The 14,695-nt window shown below is 47.2% G+C and overlaps 1 protein-coding gene across 1 annotated transcript in view; it reads right to left on the reverse strand.

Moving 5' to 3' along the window:
• GRHL3 (grainyhead like transcription factor 3) overlaps positions 1 to 9,554 on the reverse strand; it is a 26,918-nt gene extending 17,364 nt beyond the window's left edge. The window contains exons 1-6 of the mRNA XM_007935732.2: positions 9,375 to 9,554; positions 5,110 to 5,171; positions 3,195 to 3,540; positions 2,872 to 2,945; positions 2,336 to 2,489; positions 1,995 to 2,106 (exon numbers count right to left, since the gene is read on the reverse strand). Coding sequence (XP_007933923.2) covers positions 1,995 to 2,106; positions 2,336 to 2,489; positions 2,872 to 2,945; positions 3,195 to 3,540; positions 5,110 to 5,171; positions 9,375 to 9,440 — 814 coding nt within the window. The 5' untranslated portion in view covers positions 9,441 to 9,554. The remainder of the gene's footprint in view (positions 1 to 1,994; positions 2,107 to 2,335; positions 2,490 to 2,871; positions 2,946 to 3,194; positions 3,541 to 5,109; positions 5,172 to 9,374) is intronic.
• Between the last annotated feature and the right edge of the window lie 5,141 nt (positions 9,555 to 14,695).

The following is a 14,695-nucleotide window of genomic DNA, read 5'->3' on the forward strand; positions in this document are numbered from 1 at the left end:
GAGGAGTGGCTGGTGGGTTTGAACCGCCAGCCTTCTGGTTAGCAGTCAAGTGCTTTAGCCACTATACTACCAGAGCTCCTAATAGTAGTAGTAGAAAACCAAAAAACCAAACTCACTGCCATTGAGTCAGGTCCGACTCATAGCGACCATTTGTTGAACACCTACAATGTGGCAAGTCTTCAGCTGATCCTGACAACTATGCTATGAATATTCAGCTTAGACATTTAAAAAATGAGGCCCAAGGTCATAGAGCTAGCAAGGACTGGAGCCCTGATTGGCTCCTGAGCCCATCCATGCCCTAACCACTCTGTTATCAGGTATCCCAGATAAGTCATTTACTAGTCTACTATTTGTATCATGTCCCACAGTACACATGGCCCTGAGGCAGAAACCATCACTGTGAGGCAGGCAGGGCAGTTGCCCTCTATTTGACAGCTGAAGAAACTAAGGCTCAGGGATGTGAAGGGACCCAGACCACACAGTCAGGAAGAGAGTGATAGCGCCAGGACCTGGAGCCCCAGCGGTGCCTGTGGCTCCTATCTCTTGTGGGGGCCTAAGATAGGAACAAAGTGCCACATACAGAAAACCTCCTTTCTGTCCACTGCCTGCTGAGAGACCCTGAGGACCCTGAGGGCCCCAGTTCCCAAAGCTGAACTGGGACTGAAGCCCTTCAAATCACCGACTGCCTGCACTGTTATCTTATGCATTTGTTTGGCTCAATCAGCCAAACCACCAGATGCCTAGATGCAGGCAGGCAGGCCAGAACCCCAGGGGCCTATTTATCTACACTGCTGGGGTCTGCAGGGCCCTGTTTATCCCAAAGCAACACAGAAAAGAGGCTTCTGCTTCTAGTCAACAAATGCAAATCCCTGCTAAGAGCCACAGTGTTTGACCTGGAGACCAGGACCGGGCAGGAGGTTGGAGAGGTCAGAGGGGGTAGGGAAAAAGGGGCACAGAGAGGAGGTCTGATCCTGTGTGCGACGGTGGTTCTACACTTGTTGGTTGCTGCTGAGTCACTTCCCACTCCTGCGGCCCCTCGTGCTGCCGAGAAGAACTGCTGCCCAGGGTTTTCAAGCTGTGACCTTTTGGAAGCACATCCTCAGCCCTCTCTCCCAAGGTGCCTCGGGTAGACTTGAACCACCCACCTTTCAGCTAGTTGCTGACTGCTTAGCTCTTTGCAACACCCAACGGACCACAGGTTTCATACTAGCATTCCCTTAGCCTGAATGAGGGACCCTACACCCTTGTAATAGCACAAAACCAGTCCTAGGCTTGAATTCTGTTCTGTCACTAGCCATGCGATTACAGAGACGTCATCTCTTAGTGGGCTTCAGTTTCCTCATCTGAAAAGGCAGAAGGGTCACAATACCAATCTCCGCTGGGTTGCTCTAAGGATAAAGAGGGCCACTGTGAAAACCTCTGAGCACAGCACCCAGCATAAGGTCAGCCCTCAACAAATACAACTGCTTTAATAATAAAAATAATTCACAAACACATGAATTATTAAGTAATTATTGCTAGTATTTCCACTTTGTCCCACAGTGAATTTAATTTTAATAAATTGCTCAAAGTCACATGGCTAAAAAGTGGCAAAGTCAAGATTTAGAATCTGATCCCACCAATCCATGCAGGTTTTAACCACTGCTCTGCCGTGACAGATCGGAAGGAAGATGGGGCAATCTACGTTTGTAGTGATACTGCCTTGGAAACCCAAGGAGGGGTTGCTATGAGTCAGCTCTGACTCGACGGCACATAACAACAACAACAACTGCCATGGCAGATGGAGAAGGCAGGCCCACAGTGAGTCAGGAAGGGCCTGTGGGCATCACGGAATCCAAGTGCCTCTTGTTATAGGGGGACTGAAGCACAGAGAGAGGAAGTGATGTGCCGGGAACCCCATAATGGCCGGGCTGGGAGTAGTGCCCAGTTCTCATCCCCTCCATCTCCACACTAACAGTTCCGTAGACTGGGAGAGGGGTTGGGACGGCTCTCACCCACGTCAATGACCCGCTGCTTGGCCGTGGGCTGCCGGGAATGCCAGTGCTTCCAGAACCTCAGCTGTTCCACTGGGACCTTCTCATTGTCGAAGACGACCATCACCACACTCTACAAGGATAGTAGGTCACTGTCATTCCCAGCCTCAGGAAAGACCAGGTCAACCTAGGCTAGGCTGCTTCCCAGAGTCTGAGTCAGACTTTGCCCTATTGCCCGTTTTCTCCACCTTGTGGCAATGGGTTCAACAGCATCCACTGCCTGAGGACCCTGGCTGGCCTGACTACCACATGTGTTTTATCCCATTCCACCACCCTCTCAAGCTGCTCCAGGGCCAACACACCTTGACTTTGTTGGAGGACAAGGCAAGGCCTTTGCCACCTGCTGGAGTCCGCAGGGTGACGGGGTAGAACTGGCCTTTGTTGAGGTAAGCCATGGGTGATTCACCCGACTTGATGTGGATGGCTTTGGGGGAGCCCAGGGTGTACTCAAAGTCACTGTAAGGAAGAGGGAAAGGGCAGTGAGGCTGGGCTCCCAGGCAGGAGTATCCCAGAGGGCAGTGGGCAAGAGACTCTGTCATGGACTTGCCCATGACCTTGGTCGATTTACTTTCCTGGGCCTCAGTTCCACATTTTGGGACTTTTCTTTAATGGCACTGTTGAACTATGTGGTCCACTGCTAAACAATGAGGGCCTAATGATGACCAGAGAGACCCCTAAGGGATGACAAAGCCACAGGGCAGATTAAGGGCAACAGAATCCCAGTTTTCTAATAGGACGCTGAGCACTAAACATTCATAGATAATGCTCTGGGGACAGTGTGGGGCTCTGTCTGCAACCCTCTGCCCAGATAGCCAACGGTCCAGAGGGGCCAAGTTACCTCTTGGGGCTGGGATAGTCCTCTGGACATGGGTGTTCTGGGGATGTTTTCAGGATATCTGGAAAGAGCAGCGTCTGCAGAGAAATACAATTCCAGGAGAATAAATGGCCATGTTCAGGCTTCTGGGACCTCAGCCTAGTGCTGCCACACATACACCTAGTTGGTTATCTAGTGCATAACATGGACAACTGTACATGACAACCCGCCTCAGCTCTAGCAATTTTTCTCCCCTATATTCCAAAGCCCTGACCTCCTCACTGTCCTCTCTCTCCTTCACAGGCACATCCAGGGATGCTGTGAGGGGTGTGGGGGCTGGCTCTCACCTCCTGTGGGTCGTCTTTGAAGGTGCTGTCTGGCTGCCAGCGCTGTGTAGGTGGTGCCCCATGAATGCTCTCAAACAAGGAGTTGAGGGAGGCGTTATCATACACATCACTGGTGGGCAACAGGTAACTGTCCACAGAGCTAGGTTCTAGCTTGCTGGCGCCTAGGGGGAGGGGAGTTGCCTTGCCAGAGGCGGCCACAGCGCCTTCCAAGCTCATTGGATTGTTCTTCTTCAGCAGATCTGGGTATTCTGGGGTTCCGGACACATTCTCTGTCAGGAATTTCATGAGGTGAGTGGGACTTTCAAGTGGGGCGAGGTCTGTCTCATATTCCATGCTATGGTAGTACCTGGGGAGGAAGAGGAGGGTTAAGTGAGACCATTGCTCCTCTCTGAGGAGAGGGTTCCCTGGCTGGATCGGAAGGTGACATCACACTGACACAATGCCTCAGGCCAAGCTGTTACAGGGATGAGCAGATAGGTGTCAAAGATGGAACTAGGTAGGGCTCAGGGTTGAGGGAAAGATGTCTACCTTACCCATTACAGTACTTGGTAATTTAAAAAACTGAAATTCAAATTGTTTATTTCTTAGCCAAAGTCAAAATGTCCCCACTTCAAAACAACAGTATTGAGTGAATCCATTGGTGGGGGGTTGTATCTGAATATGGTTACTATATGTAGAGAAAAAAAGTCTGGAAGGTTATAACCCCAAACTGTTAAGATAGACAGAGGAATAGGATTATAGGAAACGTTCACTTTTAACTTTATACATTTCTATAGAATTGGAATATTTTACAGTAAGTATTGCTTTTGTGGTCAGAAAAGCTAGTATTTTTAACAATTAATTTTGAGAAGGGATCTCTGGTGGCATAGTACCTAAGGCATTTGACTGCTAACCAGAAGGGTGGTGATTCAAACCTACCAGCTACTCCTCAGAAGACTGGGCAATCTACTTCCGTAGCGATACTGCCTCAGAACCCCAAGGAGGGATCCACTATGAGTCGGATCTGACTCAACGGCAGTGAGTTTGATTTGGGGTTTTTTAATTTTAAGAAAGGTCCCCAGTTTCCAGCAGCAGAGGACAGTGGCCCTGGGTGACGTGTACTCTCACACTGTGCTATGTGGCCAGCTTGCCATGCCTCTGCCTAAGCAGTCTGGCTTTACCTGCAGGCAGAGAGGAGCTCAGAAGGTTTCCAAGCAGAAGCCCTAGGCGGTCATTTTTGAGAGGTCACCTGACTGGCCTGAAGGAGAAAGTGCGGAAAGAAGGATAGGGTCCTTCCTGTGCTTATTTGGTCATCAGCATGGCCTGGGCCACTTTCTTCAAGGAAAGGAACATCAGTGCCCTGAGGCAATGATGCCAAGTAGAGGCCCACACACACACCCACCCACGAGAGCCAGGGGAAGAGGGGAAGAAGTATGGGAACCCAGGTGACCCTTACCCAGGGTGCCCCTCCCCAATGGAGGCTGCAGGAAGGAGGTCTTTGGAGCTGGGACACAAAAAGTACCTCCAGGGCTTTTCTACCACTAAGGCTTTGATGTTTGTTTTCAGTAAACTCAGCCCATATGGCCTCAGGCATGTGTGTGTGTGTGTGTGTGTGTGTGTGTTTTGAAGCAGCTCCTCTCCTTATGACTTTGTGGGCCTTGGGCTCTTTTGCCTTCATGGGTTCCTTCTTCCACAAAATAGAAATATTTTAAAATATACTTCACAATTGTATTGGTATAAAGACAAATATAATCCAGGTTGGGTCATATTTATTTTTTTCTTCTGATATTAAAATATTAAAATGTTTTTCCTTAGAGTATACAGCCCTATGCTTGGCACCTCCAGTGCCATAATGTAAGTCAGCCCTGTGTTAAAGAGGCCCGGCTGGAGGTGGGGGAGGGCAAGAGGCAGAGATTATGGCGTTTGGGAGCCTCACCTTTTTCCCTGGTCATTCCGGCCCCCAGTGCTGGAGGACAGTACCCGTTTCTCCTTGGGGCCCTGCAAAGAGAGGAAGGAACGATTTATGCATGGCTCTTGGCTACAAAGACTACAGCCTTCAGTATGGATTACACCTCAACATAAAGAAAACAAAAATCCTCACAACTGGACCAATGAGCAACATCATGATAAATGGAGAAAAGATTGACATTGCCAAAGATTTCACTTTGATAAACGGAAAAAAGATTGATGTTGTTAAGGATTTCATTTTACTTGAATTCATGATCAATGCTCATGGAAGCAGCAGCCCAGAAATTAAACAATATATTGCATTGGGCAAATATGCTGCAAAAGATTTCTTTAAAATGTTAAAAAGCAAAAGATGTCACTTTAAGGACTAAGGTGCACCTGACACAAGCCGTGGTATTTGTTGTGGGTACATTGTGTGTTAACTTGGCTGGGTGGGCCTGGTTGAGTGGCTGGGCAGCTGGATGTAGTATTCCCCATGATGAGACTGGTAATCAACTCCATGGTGGAATCTACTGTGAGCAGCTGTGTAGCTGCCTTAGGGATATGGTCTGCTTCTTATATGTAAGGAGAAGCCTTGGGGAATGGTCTCTAGCTTATGGCATGCTTGAACCCTGCATGTAACTGTGTCATTGTACAGTAGCCTGCCATGCTTTGCCGACCTTGGGACTTACAATGGACTTGAATTAATGGTCTGCCATGTGGTTTGGTAACATTGGGACTGTACCATTTTATTTGTCAACCTTGGGCTTGTCAGCCTCAGCAGCCAGTAGCTGCCTGAGTGAAGAGATGCCTCTAGCTTCAATGGGCCAGGAGCAAGAGGCAGAGCTAAAGCCCAAGGTCAAGGGGCTTTCACACAGCCCCTAGAGCCTGGCACTTTGAAATTGGACTTAAAGTCTCCAAATTATGAGAGAATAAAGCCCTGTTTGTTAAGGCCATCCCTTTGTGGTATGAGCTGCACTAAGTAACCAGAACAGTATTTTCATTGTCTCAAATGCATGTGAAAGCTAGATGATGAATAAGGAAGACTGAAAAACTGATGCATGTGAATTATGGTTTTGGTGAATAATACTGAATGTATCACAGACTGCTGGAAGAACAAACAATTCTGTCTTGGAAGAAGTATAGCCAGAATGATCGTTAGAAACCAGGATGGTGAATCTTCACCTCATATACTTTGGACATATTATCAGGAGCCATGTCCCTGGAGAAGGACATCACGCTTGGTAAAGTGAAAAGAGGAAGACCCTCAATGAGATGGACTGATACAGTGGCTGCAACAATGGATTCAAACAAAGCAATGATTGTGAGGATGGCACACAACTGGGCAGTGTTTCATTCAGTAGAACACAGAGTCACTATGAGTCAGAACCAATTCAACGGCACCTAACAACAACAACTTGGCTACCATCTGGCTATTAGGAGCCTCAATCCCCTCCTGTGGCCTTGGCAGGGCAAGCGAGTGATCCTGGTCATTGGGGGGAAACCTATGAGTCTGTGGAGTTGGCAGGATCTCTAGCCATCATCTAGTCTGAATCCCATCTTAGAGAAATGAAAGGCCAGAGTGGCAAGAAGTACTGCAAGCTTAGCAGTGAAAAGCATGGTATTTGAAGTCAGGCAGCTCTGAATTGTTGTTGTAGTTGTTGTTGTTATGTGCTGTCGAGTCGGACCCGACTCATAGTGACCCCTCCTTGGGTTTCCTAGGCAGTATCACTACAGAAGTAGATTGCCCCATCTTCCTTTCGAGGAGTAGCTGGTGGGTTTGAACCACCAGCCTTCTGATTAGCAGTCAAGCTTTCTGCCCAAAAGTGCTGTGTGACTTTGGATAAATCACTGCTCCTTGCTGAGCCTAGTTTTTTCATATGTCGAGCGAGAGATTACAACATCTACTTCAAGAAGATTGTGAAGACTTAGTCATAAAAATAAAATAAATACTTGATGTTTTTGAATAGAGTACTTCCTGTGTACTAGACTTGGTACTCTGTGCCTTCTGTATGTACTTATTTAGGCCTCAAAACCACTCTGACATAGTTACTAATGTTACCCCACTATATGGATGGGGAAACTGAGGACCAAAGAGGCTCTATTGTCTTAGTAATTAGGAGCATGGACTCTAAACCCAGACTTCTTGAGTTCAATTTCTAAATCTGCCACATTTTGGCTATGTGATCTTGAGAAAATCCTTCAACTTCTCTGTACCTTATTGTCCTCTTTTGTAAAAACACAGAAAATAAGAATACCAACCTCAGGGGTTGTTTTGTGTACTCAGAACAGTACCTGGTACACGGGAAGCACTATATAAATGTTACCTTTCATGATTCTAATTATGTTTTTATATCTTAGAGCATCTAAGTCATTTGTCCCTACAGCTAATAAAGCCAGAACTAGGGCTCCAATCCAGCCTGGTGACTGTAAAACCTGGGCTCTAATCATACCCCATGGGAAAGAATGAGGGAAGGTGCCTGGCACAGTGCCTAGCATTCAGTAAGAAACAGTCAACTGTCCCTTTGAGCTTATATTGTCCAAAGCCACACTGCCAGTCTATGGCAGGATCTAACTCCCAACTTGGTGCTCCTTCTATACCATCAGACTGTGTCTTCTATCCACAGGGTTGCCTCTGAATCCAGAGTGCTCCCAGACTGCCTCGAGTAGGGACAGGGCAGGAGGAAATGGATATGTATCTTACCAGCACACTCTATTTCACTAAAATACCACAGGTGTCACCTTCAGAGTCTGTCCTCACCTTCCTGGCCCAAGGTATGAACTCTTGCCCAGGGAAAAGACAGTATTGGACTTTATTTTGTGTCCAATTTCAAGCCATCAATCCCTGGCTGGGGTTTTAACCCCAACCCAGAAATCTGGCTCCCACCACAGCCCCAATGCTTAGGCAGCCAATTCAAATTCCTCTTCCACTGGCCTGGGCCCAATGCTATCAGGAAGTTGAATCTGCTGGGGAGGAGATGGAATGGGATGACCACACCAAAGAGAACCAAAGCCAGAAAGGTACTTTGGGGCCTTCTATCTGGAACCCCCCATGGCAGAGAATTTGCCTTCTTCCTTATGACAGGATGGATAAAATATGTCTTGGGCTAGTAAGTTTGAGGGCTTATTTCCAAGGTGGCTTTAAATCTTCAAGTTCAGAGCTAGTTATCTCAAATGATCATTCATGTCTCTTCATCTCCAAATCTGGGAGAGTCTCTTGGAGCAATCATCCAGCCCAGAGATGGCAAGAAAGTTTGCTCTCTTGTGACAATTCAGATAGATAGGTAGCACTGGGTTGAAAAAGATTCTGCAGCCTCATATGCCTTTGGTGGGAATGTAGGCTGTAATCCATTAGCAATGTCTGGCATGAGTACTAAAACTAGGAGGGATGATGTCATGTGTATTTTGTTTGTGACTGCCGATTGGTTCAAACTCCACTTATCAGACATGGGATGACCTAACTTAACTCCTAACAGTCTCCTGGAGTCAAGGCCAAAGCCCTGGAAACAATTAGAGAACAATAAAAGGCAGTCTGTCCGGAGGTATTACAATGGATATAGTGGTGGTTGGGTGGGAAGGACAGTAAGATATTCAGGAGTAAGAGAATGATGTGGCAGGACGGCCTTGAGAAGAGTAGGTGTGTCCAGGTGGTGGAGTTGGACTGGATGGTGGGGGTGATGAGGAAACTGGTATGGTCCATGGGACGGGGGCAGAAAGAAGGTGGCAGGCTGGAGATGGTGCTGTGATGGAGTGTGCTTGCTGAGGCAGGGAGGGAGTTATGCTTTCATCCATTCAACCCATACACATTCAGCACTGTATGGCAGGCAGTATGAGCATGTTGGAGCTCAGTAATGACCATGTTCTTTAAGAGCTCAGTCTCGTGGGTAAATGGAGAGATGTCTGAAAATGGCAAATATCTAAGAACAGAGTCAAAGATGATGATGGTGGATGCTGAGGGTGCTGGAAGAAGGCACAAAATGGGTGACCCCAGAAGGCCTTCTCCATCTCAGTGAATGAACGAGATGCTACTTAGGCTAAGACTCAAAGCTGAAAGTAGTGTTAAACCAGGGGAAGGAAGTGGGGGCGGGGCGGGGGGAGATGCTAAGCAGAGGGAATAGCATGTGCAGAGGCTCAGAGGTGAGGAAGAATGTGGTAAGGGATTGGGAATGATCACAATGGGCTTCCGAGTGTTGAGGCCTGAAAGGGAAGACACACCTTTAGTCTAGGGGGCATGCCCACAGGTGGCGAACATACCATATAGTAATCGTACAGGAAGCTCAGGGCAGCAACACTGTCATCATCCCCATTAACCCTCATCATGGCCTTCGTGGCAGCCGTCAAAGGGTTTTCCAGGTAGGTCTTCCAGGCTTCATCCTCATTAGTGTAGGGGAATTTCTGGAAGTTGACTGAATCGTTCTTTAGCAGCCGCACAGACCTAAAGCTGGAAGGCAAGTAAAGAGGGTCAAACTCAGGTCGTCCAAGAGAAGGGTCCACGAATACCCAGTGAGTTATCAGCCCTGAAAACCTGAAACCACTTTTCATGTCACCATTGCATGGCTTGGGGGAGTGGAATGACAAACTCTGGAGTTGGCCTGCTCCAGCTCAGTAACAAATGTTGCTGTTTAGAAGCTGTAGACCTGGGGCCTTGGTTCCCTCATCTGTAACATGGGGATCATAATTCCTACCAACAAGGGTGCAGAGAGGAGTCAATGAAATGTGTCCATAGTAGATACCTATTCAAGGAGAATTACTGTAACAAGAATGGGGATTGACAGTGGTACTAACAAGCTGCAAAGCATGAAAGTTCTAGATAACCCAGCATGAGTTCTACTGAAGTAGTCTTTAAGACCGTGAAAGACACAGAAGGCTGTGGATCATTTCTAGTCAAGAAGAAAACATGGCAAGTGGCAGAGAGAGCCAGGGCAAGAAAGCCTTTAGGCAGAACCTGCTTTTGGGAAATGGCATTGAAGATCGACATTTATTGTGGAGTACCTGAAGTAACTACTCAGGTGCCAGGAATCAGAGTTCAATGCTACAGGGCACACAGAGGCAGTCAGAACCTGGGTACTGCTCTGAGAAGTGTGGACAAGGCATGTGCCCTGAGAGACAAGCCCTATGGGCTCAAAGGAAAGAGATCATGGAAGGCTTTTTGGAGGAGACAAACATTTCCTTAAGAAATATTCAGAAAGGGGAAGGCAGGAATGTGAGCATAATGAATGACAACGATGATAAGAATAATACCTAGTTTTTTTGAGGTACCCTCGGGAGCTCTGGTAGCATAGTGCCTAAGGCATTTGACTGCTAACCAGAAGAATGGCGATTCAAACCCACCGGCCACTCCTCAGAAGGAAGGTTGGGCAATCTACTTCCGTAGTGATACTGCCTCAGAAACCCAAGGAGGGGTCGCTATGAGTCAGATCCGACTCAATGGCAGTAAGTTTGGTTTGGTTTGGTCTGGTGGCATAGTGCCTAAGGCATATGACTGCTAAACAGAAGGCTGGCAGTTCAGACCCACCAGCCACTCCTCAAAGGGAAGACTGGGCAATCTACTTCTGTAGTGAAACCACCTTGAAAACCCAAGGAGGGGTCGCTGTGAGTTGGATCCGACCCAATAGCAGTGAATTTGGTAGATTTTTTTTTTTTTTTGGACCAGTGCCAAAGTTGATTTAGACTCAGAGTAACCCTACAGGTCAGAGAATTGCCCCATAGGGTTTCCAAGATTGTAAATTTTAAGGAAGCAGACTGCCACATCTTTATCTTGTGAAGCAGCTTGTGGGTTTGAACCACTGACTTTTTTGGTTAGCAGCCTTAACCACAACACCATCAGAGTTCCTTGTATAAGAGCGAGTGGTAGATAAAAAGATGGGAATGGCCGGACAGGGTGGCCAGGCAGAAAGCCCCAGAGATGAAGTGGACAGTGCCTGGTCACCTGGTGCCCTGACACCTCCCTTTCCAGATAGGCCTGAGAGACGAACTCACCTATATTAGGGACATAGGAAAAAAGCCAGCTGCTATTTACTATAATATAGATGAACACTCTCCATTCATTAGCTCTATTCCTTTAAAGGACACTACAGGTTAGGCAGGAGTCCCTGAGTATTGTGCCCAGCTGCTAACCAAAAGGTTGGAGATCTGAGTCCACACAGAGGCACTTGGAAGAATAGCCTAGTGATCTACTTTAGAAGAATCAGCCGTCGAAAACCCTGTGGAGCACAGTTCTACTCTGACACACGTGGGGTCACCATGAGCTAGAATCAACTTGGTGGCAACTGGTTATAATGTAAGGATCATCTGCTTCATTTTATAGATGAAAAGGCTAAGACTTGGAGAGGATAAGAAAATGTACATTTTCTAGTACATGACACAGCCAGGATTTAAACCCGAGTTTGCCAAGCAATAATGCAGGAGGGCAACCCTTGCCACAGAAGAATAAAGCCTTGGTGGTAGAATTTCAGGCACTGTGGCACACCAGTGGGCAAAGACTTTTACAAATCACACCACAAGAAGTGCCTTTCTGCTGCCCAGCAGTTCATGCTACATTCCCAGACCCAGAGTGGGAACGGTAGCCAAGCCACACCCAGGCAGGCGCTGGGAACAGCTCTCCCGGGGCTTCATCCAGTCCACAGTGTCTCCTATCCACTGGGCCTCAGGCACAGGGGTTGGGCTCTGAGAAGAAGGAAGAGGGAGGGAGAAGGAGCTGTCATGCAGGAAAGAGAAATGACAGAAACTTCTTGCAGCAGGGGTGCAGAAAAGGATGCACACCTCCAGTTTCTGGGGCTATAAATCAAGGAGCCTGGAGACACAGAAGTGAGAAGAGGCCCCTCCTAACTGCCTTCTGGGCCTGGGGTTAGAGGAAATCACTGAGCAAGCCCAGGGAGGCCAGCCTCACCCCATAACCAGCCGAGCCTTGGGCCAAAGGAAACTCCCAAACCAAAGAGGCACCAGGGAAGCAGGGAAATACCTGGTGGACCCCAACCCTCGCATCAACTGGAACCCCCCAAGCTTGGCACTGCTCTTCATTTGTAAAATGGGTCTTATAAAACAATTATTGTGAGGATTAAACGCATCAATGCATCAAAAATGCTTACTATCCCGGCACAGGGATAGTAAGTGCAAACCATTTTTGTGCTCCAGTGCCCAGCCTGGAACTAGACATTGAGAGGCTGCAAAGAGGCACAAGACGTGGTCATGCAGCAGGTCAGTGGCAGAGCTAGGCCTGGCTCACCCATTTGCTGATAGTGATCCTTATCAGCTTTGATGAGCTGTTACGGTTCCCTCTTAAAAAATTTAAATTTTAGAAGACAAAGATGAAATCACACCAGAAATGAGAGCACAGGCAATGTTGTTCACCTGAGAGATTTTCTGGACTACAGGGGTCTCTAGTTCATCCTGCTGGGATCCCAAGTCTAATACCATTCATTAAGCTTTTAACACAGGCAGAGAGTGAGCCAACTGGTTTTCTCTGTCATCGTATCTACTCTTCACAACAGCCCTAAGAGAGAAGTATTACGATCCTCTTTTCCAGAAAGGAAAATTGAGACCCAAATAGGTGATAATCACTTACTCATGGTAACTTATCTGGCAAATGGGAGAAGTTCAACTTGAACCTGGACCAGCACTCTAAGATGTGCTAGTCTCCTTTCTAGATGTTTTCCCTAGTCTTGAAATTCCCCTCCCATGGGTACACTGAACCAATTCTTTGCTGCAAGACAGAAAGGTATTCCCCCCACACACAAGGCACCAGGGACTATGTGAGAAAAGAAAGAGGAGGAGTGCAAGGGTCTCTGGCCAGGAAGTAGTGTCCTGGTCCCATTCCTACTCATGTTACCTGTCAACGTTATGTTCAAAGGCTGAGCATTTGGCCTCTAGAAAATCCTGATTACAGAAAAGGTTGTCATTGATTTACGTGCCAAATCCTGAAGTCTAAGAACTTTGGCCTTCCTGCTCCCTTTAAGGTTAGAAATGAGTGTTAAGGACCCAGTGGGTAAGAGAGAACAGAGCTGTCCCAGGAGCTGATAGTATAAGAATGAACAAGAAAAGGCGTCCAAGAAGGATTGGACCCTATTCATGGATGACAGAGCCAGACACAGAGGGAAAATCAGGGGATTCCCATTTTCTGAGGTCTCTATGGGAAGCAGCATTGGAATTACAATCCATGGGTCTGGAGCTAGACAGACCTGGGTAACTGTGTGTCTTTGGGTAAGGCATTTAACCCCTCTGAGCCTATTTCCTCATCTGTTAAATGGGTCTATTGAGTATCTTCTAGTGTCAGTCAGGCACTCTTCCAGGCACAGGAGAAGCAGCCAAGAACAAAGCAGATAAGGCTTTGCTCCCACAGAATGGAGTCTAGTTGGAAAAGACAGACTGTAAACAAGTAGCTAAACAGGTTAATTTTAGTAACTGATAAGTGTTACGAAGAAAATTAGAACACAGTAATGCGACGGAGAGTCACGGGGGGTGGCTACTTTAGATGGGGTTAGTCATTGGCCCTATCTCATGAGTTGTTAGAATTAAGTGCATTGGGTTAAGAAAAGTGTTTAGTCCAGAGCCTAGCAGAGAGTAATCATTCAGTAAATAATAGCCACTATCACCATCATCATCACTCCAGAGCCCCCAAATGAGAGTTAAGGAGAAACTGCCTCAGGTTCTTAAAGTAACATCCTTCCTGAGCCTCCTATCTGTGAACCACATTCTGTGTCAAAACAAGAGATAGCATAATAACCCCTTGCCTTGACTTTCACTTTCATTATCTCATGGAGTCTCCCAACATACATGAGGTGTCATTATCTCTACTTTACAGACCAGGAAATAGACAAGAGACATTAAGTGACCTGTTCCAGGGGACCGGCCAAGTGAGCTACAAAGCTGGGCCTCCTGGGACCCAGCCTGGGGACTCTGACTAGTCACTTTTCCACCAAACCATTTGTTTCTAAGAAGAAATGTAGGAGAGAGGGGAACAACAACAACAACAATAACCCAAAACTGAGTGGTATCCATCTATCTGATCATCCATCACTTTAACAACTATCTATCAGGTAACTGCTATCAGCCAGATCCTGTCCTAGGAGAGTAAAACAACAAGGTCACCCCTGCTATCATGGAGGCTGCACTTTAGTAGCAGCAAAATAGACATGACCCCCAAAACAACAAACAGTCGATATCAAATAGGCAAAGAAAGCTATGAAGGAAAAGCATCAAGAGGACCTTTGACCTGGCTGAATTCTGGAGAGTGGCCAGATGCTGACTGAGAAGAGGGGTGGCAGGGAAGAGTGAGAATAGAGATGGGTGGGGAGGACCTTGGACATTCCAGGTGAGAGGGAAGGTACCATTACAGGCATAAGCCTGCAACAGTTCCCAGAGCCTGTCCGCCTACTATGTGCCAGGTGTGAGGCAGGTGCTTTGCATATGTCACCTTGTTTCAAGGAGACCAGCCCACTGAGGAGGAAACTTAAGTCCCAGATTTGATAATCACTCACATTTGCATAGAGTGTTGTACTTTTAAAATGCTTCTCATACATCCGTCACCACGTCTGATCCCACAATACCCTTGCAGGTAGGGAGGGAAGGTATGACTC

The sequence above is a fragment of the Orycteropus afer genome, unplaced genomic scaffold (assembly GCF_000298275.1).
Source record: "Orycteropus afer afer isolate SDZICR_OR568_19922 unplaced genomic scaffold, OryAfe1.0 scaffold00031, whole genome shotgun sequence".
NCBI lineage: Eukaryota > Metazoa > Chordata > Mammalia > Tubulidentata > Orycteropodidae > Orycteropus > Orycteropus afer.